At 41.1% G+C, this 18,069-nt stretch overlaps 1 protein-coding gene across 1 annotated transcript in view; it reads right to left on the bottom strand.

Annotated features, from left to right (window-relative positions):
- The window catches only part of PI4K2B (phosphatidylinositol 4-kinase type 2 beta), a 29,232-nt gene extending 19,725 nt beyond the window's left edge, over positions 1-9,507 (bottom strand). The window contains exons 1-2 of the mRNA XM_066384630.1: positions 9,043-9,507; positions 953-1,098 (exon numbers count right to left, since the gene is read on the bottom strand). Of these exons, the coding sequence (XP_066240727.1) occupies positions 953-1,098; positions 9,043-9,349 (453 nt within the window). The 5' untranslated portion in view covers positions 9,350-9,507. The remainder of the gene's footprint in view (positions 1-952; positions 1,099-9,042) is intronic.
- Between the last annotated feature and the right edge of the window lie 8,562 nt (positions 9,508-18,069).

Below are 18,069 nucleotides of genomic sequence, written 5' to 3'. Positions count from 1 at the left end.
TTTTTTATGAACCGATTTTAAATACATTTTCTCTCAAAATTTTTTTGCTCATGAACATCTATTAGTTTATAACCTTTACTACTGGTCTGATAAACTATATTCATATTAAATTTAGGGACTGAATTATCTTTAGACAAGAAATAAAAATCTTATTATAATGTTAAGTATATAATAGTTTTATAATGCAAAATGTCTGCAACACTAGTCAGAAAGTAAACAAGCGCATATCAAGAAATCAAACTCAGATTAAAGACTGAGACTGACATTACTTATATACCTATACCACAAAAAAGACTGTTTTAAAATATAACTTCAATCTTTATAAGAAAATATCTAATAAAATTATAATCTCTCTTCCTCCTGAAAAAGGAACTCATGGCTATGCATCATCCAGAAAGCTTTTACAAATGATAACATCGATATCTGAACAATTTTAGACTCAATGGAACAAAGTCCCATATCAGCCTCTCTTTTCTGCCCTAGAATTATACTTCGGTTCGCTTCCCTTTGTGACATCCCAGTGCCTTCAGACTTCCCTATTCCTAGGGTAGAATAAACCTTTAAAGAAATCAAGTAATTTGGGAACTAAATGAAACATTATTTGAAAGTTTAAACTTCTACTTGGCTAATACTGTTATAGACAACTGTAAGGTAAGCACTTATGATAAATTCAACAAATCTACAGCTGAAAGTGAGTATTCAATAAATGCTTGAAACCAAATATTAAAATAACAGAACAGTAAACTATGACTTCAAATGAACAGCTCTATTTCTAAATAGTAGTGCTTTAGTAAAAAACAAAACAAAACAAAAAAACAACTGACCTTTGTTTCTGAAAAGAGGTAGCAATCAGATTTATTAGGAAAATATCTTCAGAAACTCACAATGACTTCACATTTAAATTAGTGTTTTCCAAAATTTGTTACATATAGTAGGTCTGTGAAATTCTCACCCTCTTAGGATCCTTCACAAAGTAACTTCCACTTGAACCCTGAGGTATTCTTTCTGGAAGAACTCCAAATTCTATGGCTTGCTCCGCTTTCAATACAACATCGGCAAACTCCGGATCATCCAAGAATGTATTCAACTCTGAACAACCTACAATTATTGCATTAAGAAAGTCAATGTTAATACTGTGCATGAAGAAGAAAGAGCCGCTATGAAAACGTTCATGATATGAACCTATAACATTGGATCAGGTTAACAGCACTGGGACGTGAAAATGTAGTCGTGTATTATATGGGCTGCTTTGATCCTCCTTTTTCCCCGCTACCCCCACTTTCCTTTAAGCTTCAAGTAATGACACATGGAACACAAGATTCCTATTTGTTGAAATAACCACAGTACTACTTCACATTACTTCGAATGCCTCTCTTCCGGTGATTTTGTTTTCCATTTGACCTACGTCTCCAACTACACAGCGATACCTCAGATCTGTCAATACCAACACCTGCAATCTCTCCATCCTCTGAATTTCAAGCACCTTATATCTTACCTAATTCATCTTCTAGCACCAAGCTCCAAAATTCTTCCATCCCACTAGGATCTATAAGCACTGATCTATCATGTTGTCATTAATCTTCACCTCCTTTGTGCCCTTATTTTCCTCCTTGGTCATTCATCATATAATCCCTCTCTTTTTCACTCCCCTCATCATGGTCACCTGGAAAAATCCCAATCCTGGTTAAACTCATTGTCAGCTAACTATGCCTATGCTCAGACACCCAACCTTGACAAGAGAAGCACACAAAACACAATGCCTGGTCTCACTTTAAATTCATCAGGTGGGCTTCATGCTGCCCAAGAAGCATGATACATTCTGGTTATGGACTAAATGTTTGTCTCCCCTCAAAATAAGCTGAAGGTCTAATTCCCAGTGTTATTATATTGGAAGACAGGTCTTTCAGAGATCATTATATTTAGATGAGGTCATAAAGATACAGCCTCCATAGGGAGATTAGCGCTGAAGGCAAGCTCTCTCTCCCTTCCCCTCTGCATTGTGAGGATACAAAATGAGAAGGTGGCCATCTGCAAGCCAGGGAGAGTCCTCACCAAAACCTGACTATGCTGACTCACTATTCCTGGACTTCCCGGACTCTAGAACTGAGAAATATATGTTGGTTAAGGCACTCAGTTTATGGTATTTTGTTATATGTAGCAGCCTGAACTAAGACAACTCCCCTGGTCCATAGACTCTCCCAATCTTCTGAACAACTACCTCACATATTCTCCTCAAATTCCCAATGCCTCCTCTCTCTCAGCAGATGATCTAGCTTCCTATTTCACTATGAAAAGAGAAGCAATCAGAAAAAGCTATCATTAACTCTCAGCACTGCCTCTACCCACCCACTATATAATAGATGAACCGCCCAAGCTCTAAGATCAACTCTTCCACTTTGTATATCTTAGTGACTGCTTCAGGACATTTCTTCAGTAAGTCATCCCTGCATCAAAATTTCCCTCTTTACTGATCATTTCTCTCACCCACCACATCCCATCCATCAGCAAGTTGTGTGGCTTTTGCCTTAGGTTATCACAAGTCTTCGGACTGGTCTCCCTTTTCCACTCATGACCTCTACACTCAACAGAGAAGCTATAGCCATCCTTTAAAGTAAATCAAGTCATCTCTCTCCTATGTCACACTAAGAAAAAGTCCACATCCTTAGAATGACCCCCAATACCCTACCCAGTCTCCCCCAACCTCCACTTTAATTTTCTGCTTAGCACTTACTACTTACCCTATAACTTATTTCTTTTGTGAGCTCCAAGAAAACAAGGATTTCTTTCACGTTGTATGCCCAGAATTTTTAAAAATCTTGGAACATAATAGGCACTCAATAAATACTTGCAGAATGAATTAATAATCATTTAAAGTGGTAGACAAGCCAAAAATTACTTTGGAAGGCATTTAAATGCTATTATATGCATTTTACAAAAATTCAAAACATAAACTTTCCTTAATTTAAAATTTGCCTTAATTCAGACAGAAATAAAGCTGTTATTTACTAATTTTTAAACATTTGTGCTAAGAAAAATACTATAAAAAGGCCCACTGGGCATATATAACCTACTTTAAAAAATAAATAATCCAAGTATTTCAGTCTTGACTATACAATTGATATGCTAATTCCAAATCATTCTCATCTACCCTGTGGAAATCTTTAAGGATGAAACGAAGATTGTCTTTATTTTTCTCTGGGTATCCCTAGTACCTGGAAGAGGGTAGTATATAATACTGCATTGAATAAATGTATTATTTAGATGCCTGAGGGTGCCAGTCAGCATTATCATTAGGTGAACGAGAGTTCTTCTAGGTCAGGCCTCTGAACAAGAAAGAATTTGAAAACCTTGCTCCCAATACTGGTAGATGTTCCACAGTACATCACCAGCAGGTGGTCTTTGGGACAATGTTTAGACACTTTCAATGAGATAATTCCTTTTCATATGTTCCTATTGTTTTCTTGAAAACATAAACTTCTCCCTTTACTTCCAGAAAGTAAGTCTCCTACAGTTTCACCCAATGCCCTAGACATGGCATCTGGAGCAAAACCAAAGTCTACCTGCTCCTTTCTTCCCAGGGATAGCCCTTCCGATAGTTGAAGATCAATTCATGTTCCCCCAAGTCCATTCTTTTTCCACATGGAAGTGTTTAAAGGCTTTTCGGCATCTGAGTTGCCCTCCTGTTTTATACCTGTTTTTCCAATGTGCCTCCTTAAAATATGTTCTCTAGAATTAAGCATCCTTTTGCAAAGAATAGAGACATCTCTTAGTCTTGACACTATATCAGAAAAAGAAGCCCTCTACTATTTCATTAGTTGTTTAGGCGTCCTGTCATACCTATAATTCATACTGAAATGGTTAGACTCTTAAGGCTACTTTTGGTCTCTCCCATCCTATATTTGAGCAGTTCTTTTGGAAACTATGTGAGGGCTTTGACACTATTACTATTAAATGTTATCAAATTGCTCTATGGGTTAAGCTTTATGAGTTTTCATAGCACCTGCCTTTGCTGCTCTCATGGAGCCCACGATCATACTCTGAATATTTAATTCCGTTTCAACCAATCAGAATAGAACCATTCCCAGAAAATCAGCCAACATGTTCCCAATCCCTTTAATTTGTCCCTTATTGAGTAACTTTTTTTGGATAAGTGAGATAATCTCCCTCCATGAAAACAAGCACTCTTTGAGATGGCCAAAATTTACCATTACAAGAAAGGCACTTGAAAGACAACTGGTCCTGCTATCTAATTACTGCCAGGAGAAGAGGCCACATAACTATTCTAAGGTCAAAGTAATTTTAAGATAATTTTCCTCTTACTGAGACTCATAACTCACATTCTACAACTTTCTGCATTCTAGTTACCTAAATGTACTTTGTCAATGAGTTTAACTTGGAGGACACCCTCAAGTTATGCTGCTTTAAGCTACATGTGCTATGGAGATTTGGCTTGAAAGTTTGTCATTGTTTGGTTTGATTTTTAATAGCTGAGGACATGGTTAGCTACATTTTCTTCAATTTTCTTATCAGTTAAAATTACTACCACCCCTTTTAAGGAATAAACCATTGGCTTCTGTCTCTATATCAAAGAATATGCAGATTTTCTAGAAGAATCTCAATTCTGCTTCTGTGTACCCTTTGGGTCTCCTCTAAGAAGACACAGTGACCTTCTAGTCAAGTTCCAGTCCCATTCAAGCTTCTCACTTTTTACTAGACGTTCAGCCCACCCTCTGAGTCTAAAGCTTTGCTCCTGGCATTCCCATGTATATGCCAAGCTTCCTTTCCATGGCTAATTCTTACTCATCCGTTTACTCCATCTCATCGCCTGCAGTGCCATACAAAATGCTCTAAGTTCCAGGAGTGCAGGCCTTTGTTTTGTTCTTTGATGTACCCCAAGTGCCTAAAACAGTGCTGGGCACATGGCAGACCTTCAAATATCTTGACCTAACTATCTCCTTAACCACACTTAAGGGTTATTACTGGCCCTTTAGTAAGTTGAAATTGAAAATGGAATAAGAGAACCCATTGTATAACCTTTTATAGATTTGTTTGTTTGTTTGTTTACATGTTTTATGTGAGAGGAGAGGAGATATACACCCTGACCGTGATCCACCCAGCAACCCTGTCTGGAGCTGATGCTATAGTACCGAGCTATTTTTAGCACTTGAGGTTGCTGCTGGACCCAACCGAGCTTCCTCAGCATCTGACGCCAGAATTGAACCAACTGAGCCACTCGCTACAGGAGGGGAAGAGGGAGAAAGGGGAAGAGGCAGGAAGAGAGAAGCAGATGGTTGCTTCTCCTGTGTGCTCTGACCGGGAATCAAATCTGAGATGTCCATACACTGGGCCAACACCCTATCCACTGAGCTACTGGTCAGGGCCTATAGTTAGTTTTATGGTGGTATGCATGCTAACTTACCAAGTTCTCATTATAAATCAATCAAATGAATTCTTCCTCACTTAAGGGTTGAAATTATCTTACCCACTAACCTGAATATTTTCTTAAAAAAAACCCAAAACAGTAGCTGGCTCACAAGTTTGGCAACCTAAACTCTGCCTCAGTGCTATTCATCCTTTAAGTCTCAAATTAGATGCCACTTCTCAGCTAGGTCTTCCCTAGTTCCTAAAAATCTAGGGCATAGCTCAATAGAATCCTCAGTTTGCCCCATCCAAGCACTTATTTCATCAGTTAGAAATGTTTGTTTTAATTGACTGAACCACCATTAGGCTATAAAGCTATGTGGACAATGACTGAATTTCCATTTGATACATGGTCACCACTGTTTCCCCAAAGCCTCTATCTCTACTGGTTACCCAGTAGGCACTAAAACATTTCACGAATGCTGTATCTCTGCAAAAAATAAAAAATAGGTATATTATAATTACTGGAATAATCTCTAACACACTGCTGCTTACTACATACTTTCAAAAACTCAGTTATGGGGGATTTTTAAGACACACAGAACATCTACTCTTCTAATACCTTCCTCTAAAGTAAGCCAGATTATCAGTATCTTGAATCTATATCCAGCAATACTGATACACCACCCATTAGAATTACTTGTACTGAAACAGGCTTCAGTGAAGTTATAAGAAATACTACAAAATCAATCACTTTTATTGCACAGGTGTTATTCAACATATAGTCTCTTCTCCAAGAGAATACATGATAGGTTATCATTTGTCAGTTCTGTTTTGGTTCAAATAATAGTTTGTTTTAACTTTATGGACACAGTAATTATGTTTCTCTCAAATTGGCTACTCAGCAGTATTTAAATCGAATTTGTGAGCTGCCTGCATCCAGTGTCTGATGTGCATTTTGTGCACTTACTCCAGCCTCCACCTAGTGTATTTTATTATCCTATTTCCCATTCTTATCTTTCCTCCATACTTTTAAATGATTTTTCTTTGTTCCTATTTATAAGCCACAATGATTCACTAAATAGCTTATAAATACACACTTCCTTTTACTTTAGTAGTTCTTTGTGAATTCTAACACTGTTCTCTAATTGTTAGGCTCTCTAACAAAATTGGAAAGTGCACCTGGTTCGTATTAATTGGGATCTTGGAGAAGTCACTTCACCTCTGTGTGTGCTTCCTAAAAATGAGAATAAAAAATAGCACTCACTTCACAGGGTTGGTTATAGTTTGCACATAGAGCTATATATACCCTGCATGTATGGTTATATAGGTATTAGACACTGCCATCTTGATTACTCTCTAATTCACCGATTAAAATGACAGAAGAATGCCACTGATCCTTCTACTTTGCATTGCTCCAACGAAACTATGGTTTATGCTGATTCTAGACTTTGTCAAATGCCTTGTTAAAGATCAGAGACAGGACATTCTTCCACCGGCTAAGGTACATAAATTACATAAACAGAAGTCATAAATTATGTTAATATTAATCTAAAGGCAAGAATTTCTTGGAACAGAGAAGTGGGTTTCTGGAAATTAGATGGTAAAGGACAAAGGAAGTTAGTGTACTCACTGAAAAATAACTAAACTTAAAAATCTAGTTAAATGACTGAATTAAAAACTTTTTAGGAGACGGGTTTAAACTTTGTAAAGTAACATTTACAATTCAAAACTATTTTTAAATGCATTAAAATCAGACCTCCATACAAACAACCAAAAGTAACAATTATTTTATAATACTTGGGGATCCCCAGCAAAATAGAAAAGGTGCCGGACATGAAGAACAAGTCAAGGCTCAGTCCTGGCTTTACCACTTCCTGGATACTTAACTTTGGCTGACCTCTGAGGTTCTGTAACTATAGTACTAGTCATTATACTTTTATTCTTTTTCAATCCTCACAACAGGGATGGGGGTGGGTAACTAACTTGCTGTGCTGTTATGAGAATTAGTAAAATAGATGAAAAAACCCCAAACTTAAACCATAAACTGTAATAACAGTTATTATGAGTTTAAAAGGTAGGAATTCTCATTTGTATTCTGAGTACCATATCCCCATTTTTACTGTTTCTAGCCTTATTTGTTTTAAAATCTCACTTTCACAGAATAAACACACTTTCAAGGTTTTAGGCTCTTTTAAAATATAGCTACACAGGTAACTTTGGGGTAGAAAAAGGCTAGGTAGCCACATGGGTCTTAGTTATTTCACAGACTGGATTTCAGGTAATATGTATCCAAAGTATCAATGTAGCTGGTGAATGTGGGTCCACTTGTGATCTGGTTTTAACTTCATGTTTCTTTGTGCTGTTAAATGTTGTAATGTCAATGCATCCATTAGCTAACATTATAATGGTAGCAACCTGCATGACTGATGGGTTTGCTAAAGCTTTATCCATGAAACACTTAATTGGAAAGTCTGCTGCCTTTCCTTAGGTCTCTCTGATTATTGTAGACATGTCTGACTCCAAGTTCAATACAACTTGAATAACCTATTCTCTCTAAAATTCTTTAAAATGTAGAAGGCCCATTAGTGTACTAATAGTAGCAGCACAGGTAAAATTTCACCACTCCAGAGAAAATAAGCAGTATTAATGAAAACTCCATTTTCTGTGACTTTCTGTTTTTGTTTTTTTTTAAGCTGTCATGTATGGAGCGATACTTCAGACATAGTGCACACACCGTTTCATTTAAGTCATCCTAACAACTTATAAGTAGGTGTCATCACAATTTAACAAACGAGACTGTCTCATCTCTAGCTAGGACTCTTACAAGTCTACTGTATTTGACTATCGAACTAGCCTAACTCGACTTGACATGCCAAAAAACTCAACTTTGTGAACAAATATTCATGCCTGCGGTAGCACGCCAAAATTTTGCTAACTTTCAACATCATTTAATTTTCTCTCTCTTTCACCTGAGGCTATCAGTCCGCTCATTAATGCAAAATTTTTTTTCTTTTCTTTTTAAGGTAAAACATAGAAATGACTCAAGAAAAATTACATTGCAGAAGAGATAGCAGGTACAGAACTTCAACTGCCTCTGCCCCCTCTGGCCAACGTCACAATAACAATTGAAGAGCAAAAAGTTTTTGAAGCATGTCCCAGGGGCACCTGGATATTCTTGCTGTACATCTTGCACATTCACCACTCGGGGCACTTTCTTGACAGTTTAGGGTTCTTAACCCAAAACTCACGTCCGAACTTAAGTAAACAACTTGCGTCATTTTACAGTGTCAAAAGTTTTCAGTGTCAGGTTCTGAAAGTCTAGGCTTGCTCCTAGGCGAGGCCTGAGGGATCAGAGTTTAATGACAACCACAGGCCTGAGGTGAAGGAGCCTGCAGCCCCCGGAAAAGGTGCAGGAAAGGCGGGAGCAGGGGAGAAAGGCAGGGGGTGTCCGAGGTTCGGGCAGGGGCCGCCGCCGGCCTGCGCTGCGGACCGGGTGCCCCTCCTGGACCAGGACCAGGGCCAGGGCCGGTGCGGGACAGGGGTCAGGGGACAGGGGACGGAGCCCGGGCGGGGCGGGGACCCGGGGGGCGGGGGGATCGGGAATGGGGGGCTGAGCGGCGGCACCGGCGGCAGGCGCTCCGGGCGGGCCGCGGGGACGAGGGAAGAGCCGGGTCGCACCTGAACCCACGGGGCGGTTCCAGTCCGGGTCGGTGGCGGGGGTCCGCGGGATCCCCACGCCCCGGGAGGAGGAGCCGAGCGAGCTCTTGAGCCGGAGCAGCAGTTCCTGGTCGTCGGTCTCGCCTGACGAGGAGGCGATCTCCTCCCGGGCAGCCTCCACCATCCTCACGGCGGTCCCCGGGGCGCCCCTCCGCGGCGGGGCCCAGGCGACCCGCGGCAGCAGCGGCTCCCGCTCCTCGTCGTCCTCCTCGTCCGGGCTCTGGCCGCCCGCCGCCCCCCGCCGCCCGGGCTCGGACGGCTCCGCCATCGCCTCCCCCTGCGCTGTCCGCGCTGTGACCGCTCAGGGAGCCGAGGTGCCCAGGTCTGGCCTCGGCATCCCGGGGGAGTCCGCGTCGCTGGGTCGGTCGGCGGCCACCTCACTGGCGTGCGGCCGCGCTCCGTTCCCGCCCAGCGGTCGCCCCGCCCCGCCCCGCCCCGCCCCCGGCCGGGGCCCACCTCGCACCGTCGGGCGCCTGCGCGGAAGAGCCGGGGCGTGGGTGGGCGGGGCGCGGCGCAAAGCCGCCACAGGCCTCTGAGCGTCGGGGAGGACGCGTGGGGAAGCTTGGTGTCGCTCGTCGTGGAACCCTGCGGTGCGCGTTGTTATTCCCGCCGCGTGCTCCTCTGCTCCTCTCCAACCTCTGCCGGCCTCTTTCTTCACTGAAGGTTTCTCTCGTCGAGCTTGCCACAGTCCAGACCTGTTTCCTTGTCTGACTGTAAAACATGTATTCCCCCCACTAAAAGGGGTCCATGAGAGCAGGGCCCTTGTCTTGTTCAGACATTCCTGGTATTGGTAGTTCGTCTTTTTTCCCCCCCCTGACTCATCTAGCTAGAAGTTTATCAAATATTCAAATCTTTTCAGAAACCTATCTCTTGTTCCATTGAATTTGTTTTCTAGTACCCTAACTCTTGTTCTCTATTAATTTCTTTCATCCCATTAATTGGGATTTGATTTCCTCTTCTTTTTCTACTGCTTAGAGTAGAAGATTACATTATTAATTTTTTCACCCTTCTACTTTTAATGTATTTTTAATATAAGCTTTCTATTGTTTAATTAAGGCTATGCATTTTTCTTTAAGCACTGCTTTGGCTGTGTTTTACAATTTTTGCTATGTCATTTCATTTAGTTCAAAATACTTTGTATTTCCTTTATGATTTCTTCTTTGACTCACTTCTTTGAATCAAATATTTAGGGGCTTTTCTAGATATTATGCTATTTTCCATCTGTTAATTATGACCACTTATTTTTAAGTCCCTTTTTAAAGTTTTTATGTGTAATAACTGTTTAAAAGTCTTGGCTAATTCTTACATCTGTGTCATCTTGGAGCCAGTTTTTATTGACCACTTTTTCTCTGGATAGTGAAACAAAGTTTCCTATTCCTTTACTGGATATTGTGGATAATTGTAGAGCCTCTAGGTTCTGTTATCTTCAGCTGATGAGTGTTGATGTGTTCAAGTAGGTAGTTAACTCAATTAGAGTCAAATTCCACCTGAAATTTCTGATTATTTCTTTTAGCTTTGGCTTTCTTCTGAGCTCTTTAGACTGTCCTCCATTTCTACAGAACTCAGGAGTTAACAAAGAATTTGGGCAGAGTGCATGTATAGATTTTGGAACTCTTAGCCCAGACCTCATCCTTTAATTCCTTTATTGGGGTGACACTGATTAATAAAATTATATAGGTTTCAGGTGTACGATTCTGTAATACATCACCTGTATTTCTTAGTGTGCTCACCACCCCGTCTCCTTCCATCATTTACTCCCCCTTGACCCTCTTCTATCTTCCCCCACCTCTTGTCCTCTTGTAACCACTGTACTGTTATCTGTATCTACGAGTTTGTTTTCTTTGCTTAATCTCTTCACCATTTCCCCCCAGACCTCCAAACCACACCCTCTCTGACAGCTGTCAGTCTGTTCACCATATCTATGAGTCTCTTTCTATTTTGTTTGTTAGTTTATTTTGCTCATTAGATTCCACATATAAGTAAAATCATATGGTACTTGTCTTTCTCTGACTGGCTTAGCTTATTTTACTTAGCATAATACCCTCCAGGTCCATTTATGCTGTTGCTAAAAGTAAGATTTCTTTCTTTTTTACAACTGAGTAATATTCCATTGTATAAATGTACCATGTTTTTTAATCCATTCATCTATTGATGGGCACTTGGGCTGCCTCCGAATTTGGCTATTGTAAATAACACTATAATGAACCTGGAGGGGCATTTATTCTCTCAAACTAGTGTTTCAGGTTTCTTTGGATATATTCCCAGAAATGGAATTGTTGGGTCATAAGGCAGTTTCATTTTTAATTTTTGAGATAACTCCATGTTGCTTTCCACAGTGCCTGCACCAATCTGCACTCTCACTAACAGAGCATGAGGGCTCCCTTCTCTCTACATCTTCAGCAACACTTGATTGTTGATTTATTGATGGCAGCCATTCTGACAGGTGTGAGGTGATATCTCATTATGGTGTTGATTTGCATTTCTATGATGATTAGTGACATTGAACATCTTTTCATATATCTGTTGGCCATCTGTGTGTTCTCTTTGGAGAAGTGTCTATCAGGCCCTTTGCCCGTTTCTTCATTAAGATTGGTTTGTTTGTGGGGTTTTTTTTGAGTTTTATAAATTTCTTATAAATTTTGGATATAAAACCCTTATCAAATGTATTGGCAAATATGTTCTCCCATTCAGTGGATTGTATTTTCATTTTATTGATGATTTCCTTTGCTGTGCAAAAAAATTTTTTAGTTTGATATAGTCCCATCTGTTTATTTTTTCTTGTTTCTCTTGCCCAATGTAATATATCAGAAAATATATATATACTTCAATAAAAAAGGTCTGAGATTTTTACTGCCTATGTTTTTCTTCAGAATTTTTATGGTTTTGGGTCTAACATTTGTCTTTAGTCCATTTTGAGTTTATTCTTCTGTATGGTATAAGAAGGTGCTCTAGTTTTATTTTTCTGCACATATCTGTCCAATTTTCCCAACTCTATTAACTGAATAAACTGTCTCTACCCATTGTATGTTCTTGCATTCTTTGTCAAATATTAATTTACTATAAAGGCATGGTTTTATTTCTGGGCTATCTATTCTGTTCCATTGATCTAGTAACTGAGCCCAACAGGCAGCTGGTAGGCAAAGAAAGCTGGATATTACATAAAACAGTATGCCCGTTTTATGCCAGTACCATGCTGTTTTGGATACTATGGCCTTGTAGTATAGTTTGATATCAGGTAGCGTGAGTCCTTCAACTTTGTTCTCAAGATTGTTGTTGCTATTCAGGGTCTTTTGTGGTTCCATAAAAATTTTTGGAATATTTGTTCTAGTTCTGTGAAATATGCCATTTGTATCTTGATAGGAATTGTGTTGAATCTATAGATTTCTTTGGATATTATGAACATTTTAATTATGCTAATTCTTCCTATCCATGAATCTTCCACTTATTTGTATTTTTTCTTTCTTTTTTTTTTTTTTTTTGTGGCAGAGACAGAGAGAGTCAGAGAGAGGGACAGATAGGGACAGAGAGACAGGAAGGGAGAGAGATGAGAAACATCAATTTTTCGTTGTGGTTCCTTAGTTGTTCATTGATTGCTTTCTCACATATGCCTTGATCGTGGGGCTACAGCAGACCGAGTGACCCCTTGCTCAAGCCAGCGACCTTGGGCTCAAGCTGATGAGCCCTGCTCAAACCAGATGAGCCTGTGCTAAAGCTGGTGACCTCGGGGTCTCAAACCTGGGTCCTCCACATCTTAGTCTGACGCTCCATCCACTGTGCCACCGGCTGGTCAGGCTCAATTTCTTTTCTTTCTTTCTTTTTTTTTTTTAGTGTCTTATAATTTTTCAAGTACAGGTCTTTTACAACCTTGGCTAAATTTATTCCTAGGGTCCTGGCTCGGGGGCTTAGTGAATAGAGTGTTGTCCTGGAATATGGACATCCTGGGTTCAATTCCCAGTCAGGGCACACAGGAGAAGTGACCATCTGCTTCTCCCCTCTCCCTCTTCCCTTTCTCTTCCTCTTCCCCTCCCACAGCCAGTGGCTCATTTGGTTCAAGTGTGACCCCAGGAACTAAGGATAGCTCAGTTGTTCTGAGCACATCAGCCTCAGGTGCTAAAAATATGTCAGTACTTGAGCATTGGCCCCAGACGGGGTTGCCAGGTAGATCCTGGTTGGGGCACATGTGGGAGTCTGCCTCACTATCTCCTCTCCTCTCACCTAATATATATATATATATATCCTGTCTCTCTGTCTCCTAGGTATTTTTTTGACATAATTGTGAATGGGATTGTTTTATTAGTTTCCCTTTCTGATAGTTCATTATTGGTATATAAAAATGCAACCAGTTATGGATATTTACTTATTTTTTAAAATGTTTATTTTACTGATTTTAGAGAGGAAGGAAGAGAGAGAGACAGGAACATCAATCTGTTCCTGTATGTGCCCTGACCAAGGATCAAACAGGCTACCTCTCTGCTTCAGGACAGTGCTCTAACCAAGCAAGCTATCCAGCCAGGGCAGGATATTTATTTTGTATCCAGCTACTTTAATGAATTCACTTACCAGTCCTAGTAGTTTTTTAGTGGATTGTTAGGGTTCTCTATATACATTATCATGTCATCTGCAAATAATGACAGCTTTACTTCTTCCTTTCCAATTTGTGGCTGCCCCTGCTGGGCTTGGATGTGTGCGGGAAGGACCAAGCTGCACACCACAGCTGGCTTATACTAGCATCAGGCCCAGGAGCAGGTCAGCAAAAGTCCGAAAGCACCCCAGGACCTGGCTCCAGCTTTCTTTGCCTAACAGCTGCCTGTTGGACTCATTTACTAGAAGAGCCTCTGGTGGAGTTGGGAAGATGGGGCTAGTGGATTTTCCATGAGTGGGAGGTGTTGATTAGATTTCAGGGAAGGTTGGTGGGTGTGGTCCTCCACTCAGAGCCACCTGACTCAGTCTGACCTGGATTTTGCCAGACCTCAGCAGGGTGGAGCTACTAGGATTTGGGTGGGTGGGGCTTCCAGAGCCTAGAGGTTGGAAGCCAGGAGAATAGTTCTTTCGGATCTTCCATGAGGGGAAACACCAGGCAAGTTCATGGGAATGTGGTGGGGGGATGGCCCTTGCCTCACAGCTAAACAACTGAGTTATGACATGCCCTGAGTCTGTCCAGATCTGTGCACACTGGCCAAGGCAACTGACTCCTCAGCAGGCCCCCAGCTCTGAAGGATGGGGGGAGAGAGAGTCTGAGAGTGGGGCAATTGTTTCCCCCTAAGGTGATGCCACATAGAGTGGAGTGCTACACCCCAAAACGATAGTGTCTGTGGTATTGGAGAGTGACTCAGCACAGAGGCCTGCTGGCTGTCCCTGTGTCTCTCCCCAGAGCCACAAACCCCAGACTCTCCACACATGACTCTAGGCTGCTCTGCCCGCCCTCTGCCAGGCCCCAGGGTGAGTGCCTGCCAACAAAGTTTTGTGCATTGGCGCTTTAAGCGGGTGCCTGTGTCTCTAGCCATGTCTCCCTGGTAGATAGAAACCTCAGTGCTTTTCAGTGGAGTCGCCTTTTCCAGGCTAGAGAGGCTGGCTTAGGGTTTAGGCTCCCCACTTTTCAAAGGGACCCCCCACAATTAAGATATCTCTCCAGAACCTCAGCTGCTGCCCCTAGAAGCAGAGCCAGCCCTTTTCATGTCTCCACGCTTCTTACCATCTCCATGTGGCTTCTTCTGTAAATCCCTGATTACAGGTATAAGGCTTCACATCAGCTAGTCTTCAGTTAGTAATTCAGGATGATTGTTCCATAATTCAGTTGTAATTCCAGTTTGGTTGAGAGGAAGTGAATGTAGCTTTCACCTACTCCACCACCATTTTGATTCCCCACAGACTGGCTTTTTTATTGAGTTCCAGCTGCCTTTCACAGTACAAACTGAGTAGTGCTCTCAGATGACAAGATGTATGAGCATAAGTCACACTCATTATACTTCAATTCTTTGAAGAGTGGCTATTCCTTCAATTATTGCCAGCTAGCTTTTGATTACTTTCCAGTGTCTTCAAATATAATCATTCATCACTTACCAATGGGGATATGTTCTGAGAAATGCATTAGGTGATTTCATTGTTGTGCAAACATCATAGAGTGCATTTATACAAACCCAGATGGTATGGCTGGCTATATGGTAGATCCTATTGCTCTGTGGCTATAAGCCTGTACAGCACATTATTGTACTGAATACTGCAGGCAATTGTAATGTATTGCACTACAATGTTACAACAGTTATGACATCACTAGATGATAGGAATTTTTCAGCTTTATTTTATTTTATTTTTTAAAGCTTATTTAAAACTATTTTTTTGATAGAGAATGAGAGAGAGAGAGAGAGAGAGAGTCAGAGAGAGGAATGGACAGGAAGGGAGAGAGATGAGAAGCATCTGTTCTTTGTTGCAGCCTCTTACAGCAGAGCAAGTGACCCCTTGCTCAAGCCAGTGACCTTGGGCTCAAGCCAACAACCTTGGGCTTCAAGGCAGTGACATTTGGGCTCAATCCAGTGACCATGGGGTCATGTCTATGATCCCACACTCAAGCCAGCGACCCCGTACTCAAGCTGGTGAACTTGTGCTCAAGCTGGATGAGCCCACGCACAAGCTGGTGACCTTGGGGTTTCGAACCTGGGTCCTCTGTGTCCCAGCCTGACACTCTATCCACTGCACCACTGCCAGGTCAGGCAGAATTTTTCAGTTTTATTATAATCTTATGGGACCACTGTCATGTATGTGGTCCATCATTGACCAAAACATTGTTATGTGGTACATGACTGTAATTGTTCTTACATTTTGTACATAGTTTATTTTGTCCATAAAAAGGTTAGTCCAATAGAGCCTGATCTGTGGTGGCACAGTGGATCAAGCGTCAACCTGGAACGCTGAGGTCGCCGGTTCAAAACCCTGGGCTTGCCCGGTCAAGGCACATATGGGAGTTGAAGCTTCCTGCTCCTCCCCCACTTCTCTCTCTCTTTTTTCTCTCTCCTCTTTCTTCTCTAAAAAAATGAATAAATAAAAATAATTAAAAAATTTTAAAAAGGTTAGTCTGATATAACCTCCTATGACATATTTTATTGGAAGTATATCTTTTGGTGAAATGAATGGTGCTATATTTTTGTCAGTAGTTTAAATATTAGCAGAAGAATATTAGTTATTATGAAATAAAACAGGATTCATCATCAATTCTATTCATTAAGTTTTTGTGAACATAAACACTAAGAAGATCTGTCCAAATAAATAGGTAAAAGTGGAAAACATTTTGTAATAGCCATGTCACTCAGATCTTTAATCTTCTTCTATGATACATGCTAAAAAAATCACTTGGTACGCTTTCATTAAAAATTATTTTCTATAATTTATTATCAGGTACCTCATTTAGGTCCTCCTTTGTTGGAGTTACTTTCTCAAATTCTGGGAAGTATACCAAAAAGCCTTTTAAAAGACATCAAGTTATTAATAATCATAATATAACACTTTCATTTCAAGGCACCTTATTTTTTAAGTCAGAGTTGAGAAAACAAAGATATTAACATTTCTACAAACCTTTTGCCAATACAATATTATTTATTAAAATTTATTATCTTATCATGAGCTTCAAGTATATATTTTTTAAAACCTTGGAACTAAAGATTTGGCTCATTTATTGCATGTAAAACTTGTAACTTAAAAGTTAATTGGCAAAGTCAGGCTTCATTATCAAATCAACCAGTGAAACAGACTTTTTTTTCAATTCACATAAACATGTTAAAATATACCCCCGTGTCAACACCTCAGGTTTGAATTCCAAGGCTCTACTGCCTTCAGTATTCCCCACAGGCACTTTCTTTACTTTGTTCCCATGGAATATTCCTTAGGAGTATATTCTTTGATAGTACTCAGGGCAAAAAACTTTAAATGACACTTGTCGCTCTCCCAATCTTACTCCACAATACCTATGTATTCAGAACATCCGGACACAGGCCTCAATGCACCATGTCCAGTGTCACCATCACCTTTAAAATGCTTCTTTAATGAGAAAAGGCGTGATGCCCTGCTGCTCCCTCGTGGGGCCTCTGTTAAAGGAGGCTTTGCCAACACCTGTGTTTCAAATCCAGTCTTTGTTGGGAGCCTCAGGTGTTTTGCACCCTGGAGCAAGGAGCCATTGGAAGATTCAGGATGGGCGTTCCAGTGCCAACCAGTGTAACTACAGTTCAGTTCTGGCACTACCCCCGCCCCCGGAGTTAGCACAGATCCCACAAAGTAAAGGGGCAATCCTCCATCAGGTTGTTAACACTTCAGATAACAGCAACACTTGGGCGAGGCCCAGGCCACCCCCATGTATGACCAATTGGCTTCCAATTTGGGGAGCTTGTGATCTCCTCAGGTTTTATAATTTACTGAAATAACTTACAGAACACAGCAAAGATCTCAAGGTTCTCGCCCTCATGGAGGTCATGAGGAGATGAAACTTACAAATAGGTGGTTACAGCACAGTACGCTGAGAGCTCTGTGGAGGAAGTACAGGCTGCTAGGAGAGCGTATACAAGGTGCTCAGGGAAGGAGGTTAGGAAAGAGAATACAGGGGTAGGGGAGAGACTATGGGTGATGCAAAAATCTCACCTGACATTTTTAAAATCATTTTTTCAACAATCCAAGCTGCTGCTTTTTGCTGGGCAAGTAGAAGGTCAGGGGAGGCCCAGCAGGGCAGATGACATTTAGGTGGAGACGTGAGTGATAAGAAAGAGCTGTGTGTGGAAAGAATGGAGGAAAGAGCAATCCTGGCAGAGGGAACAGCTTGAGCAAAGGCCCTGAGGCGGTCCAGGGCCTCACTGTGTTGCCTTTCAGTACAGACATCATGCCACTATATTTAGTCCTTATGCTGAAGGTCCTGACCACTCACTGCTTTGTCTACGATCCACAGGGTGGCCAATGACACAAAATAAGGTTAGAGATTTAGGAGATTTACGAGGCTGGACTGTAAAGGTT

Source organism: Saccopteryx leptura, chromosome 5 (assembly GCF_036850995.1).
Source record: "Saccopteryx leptura isolate mSacLep1 chromosome 5, mSacLep1_pri_phased_curated, whole genome shotgun sequence".
Lineage (NCBI taxonomy): Eukaryota > Metazoa > Chordata > Mammalia > Chiroptera > Emballonuridae > Saccopteryx > Saccopteryx leptura.
This window is presented reverse-complemented; position numbering and strand designations above follow the sequence as displayed.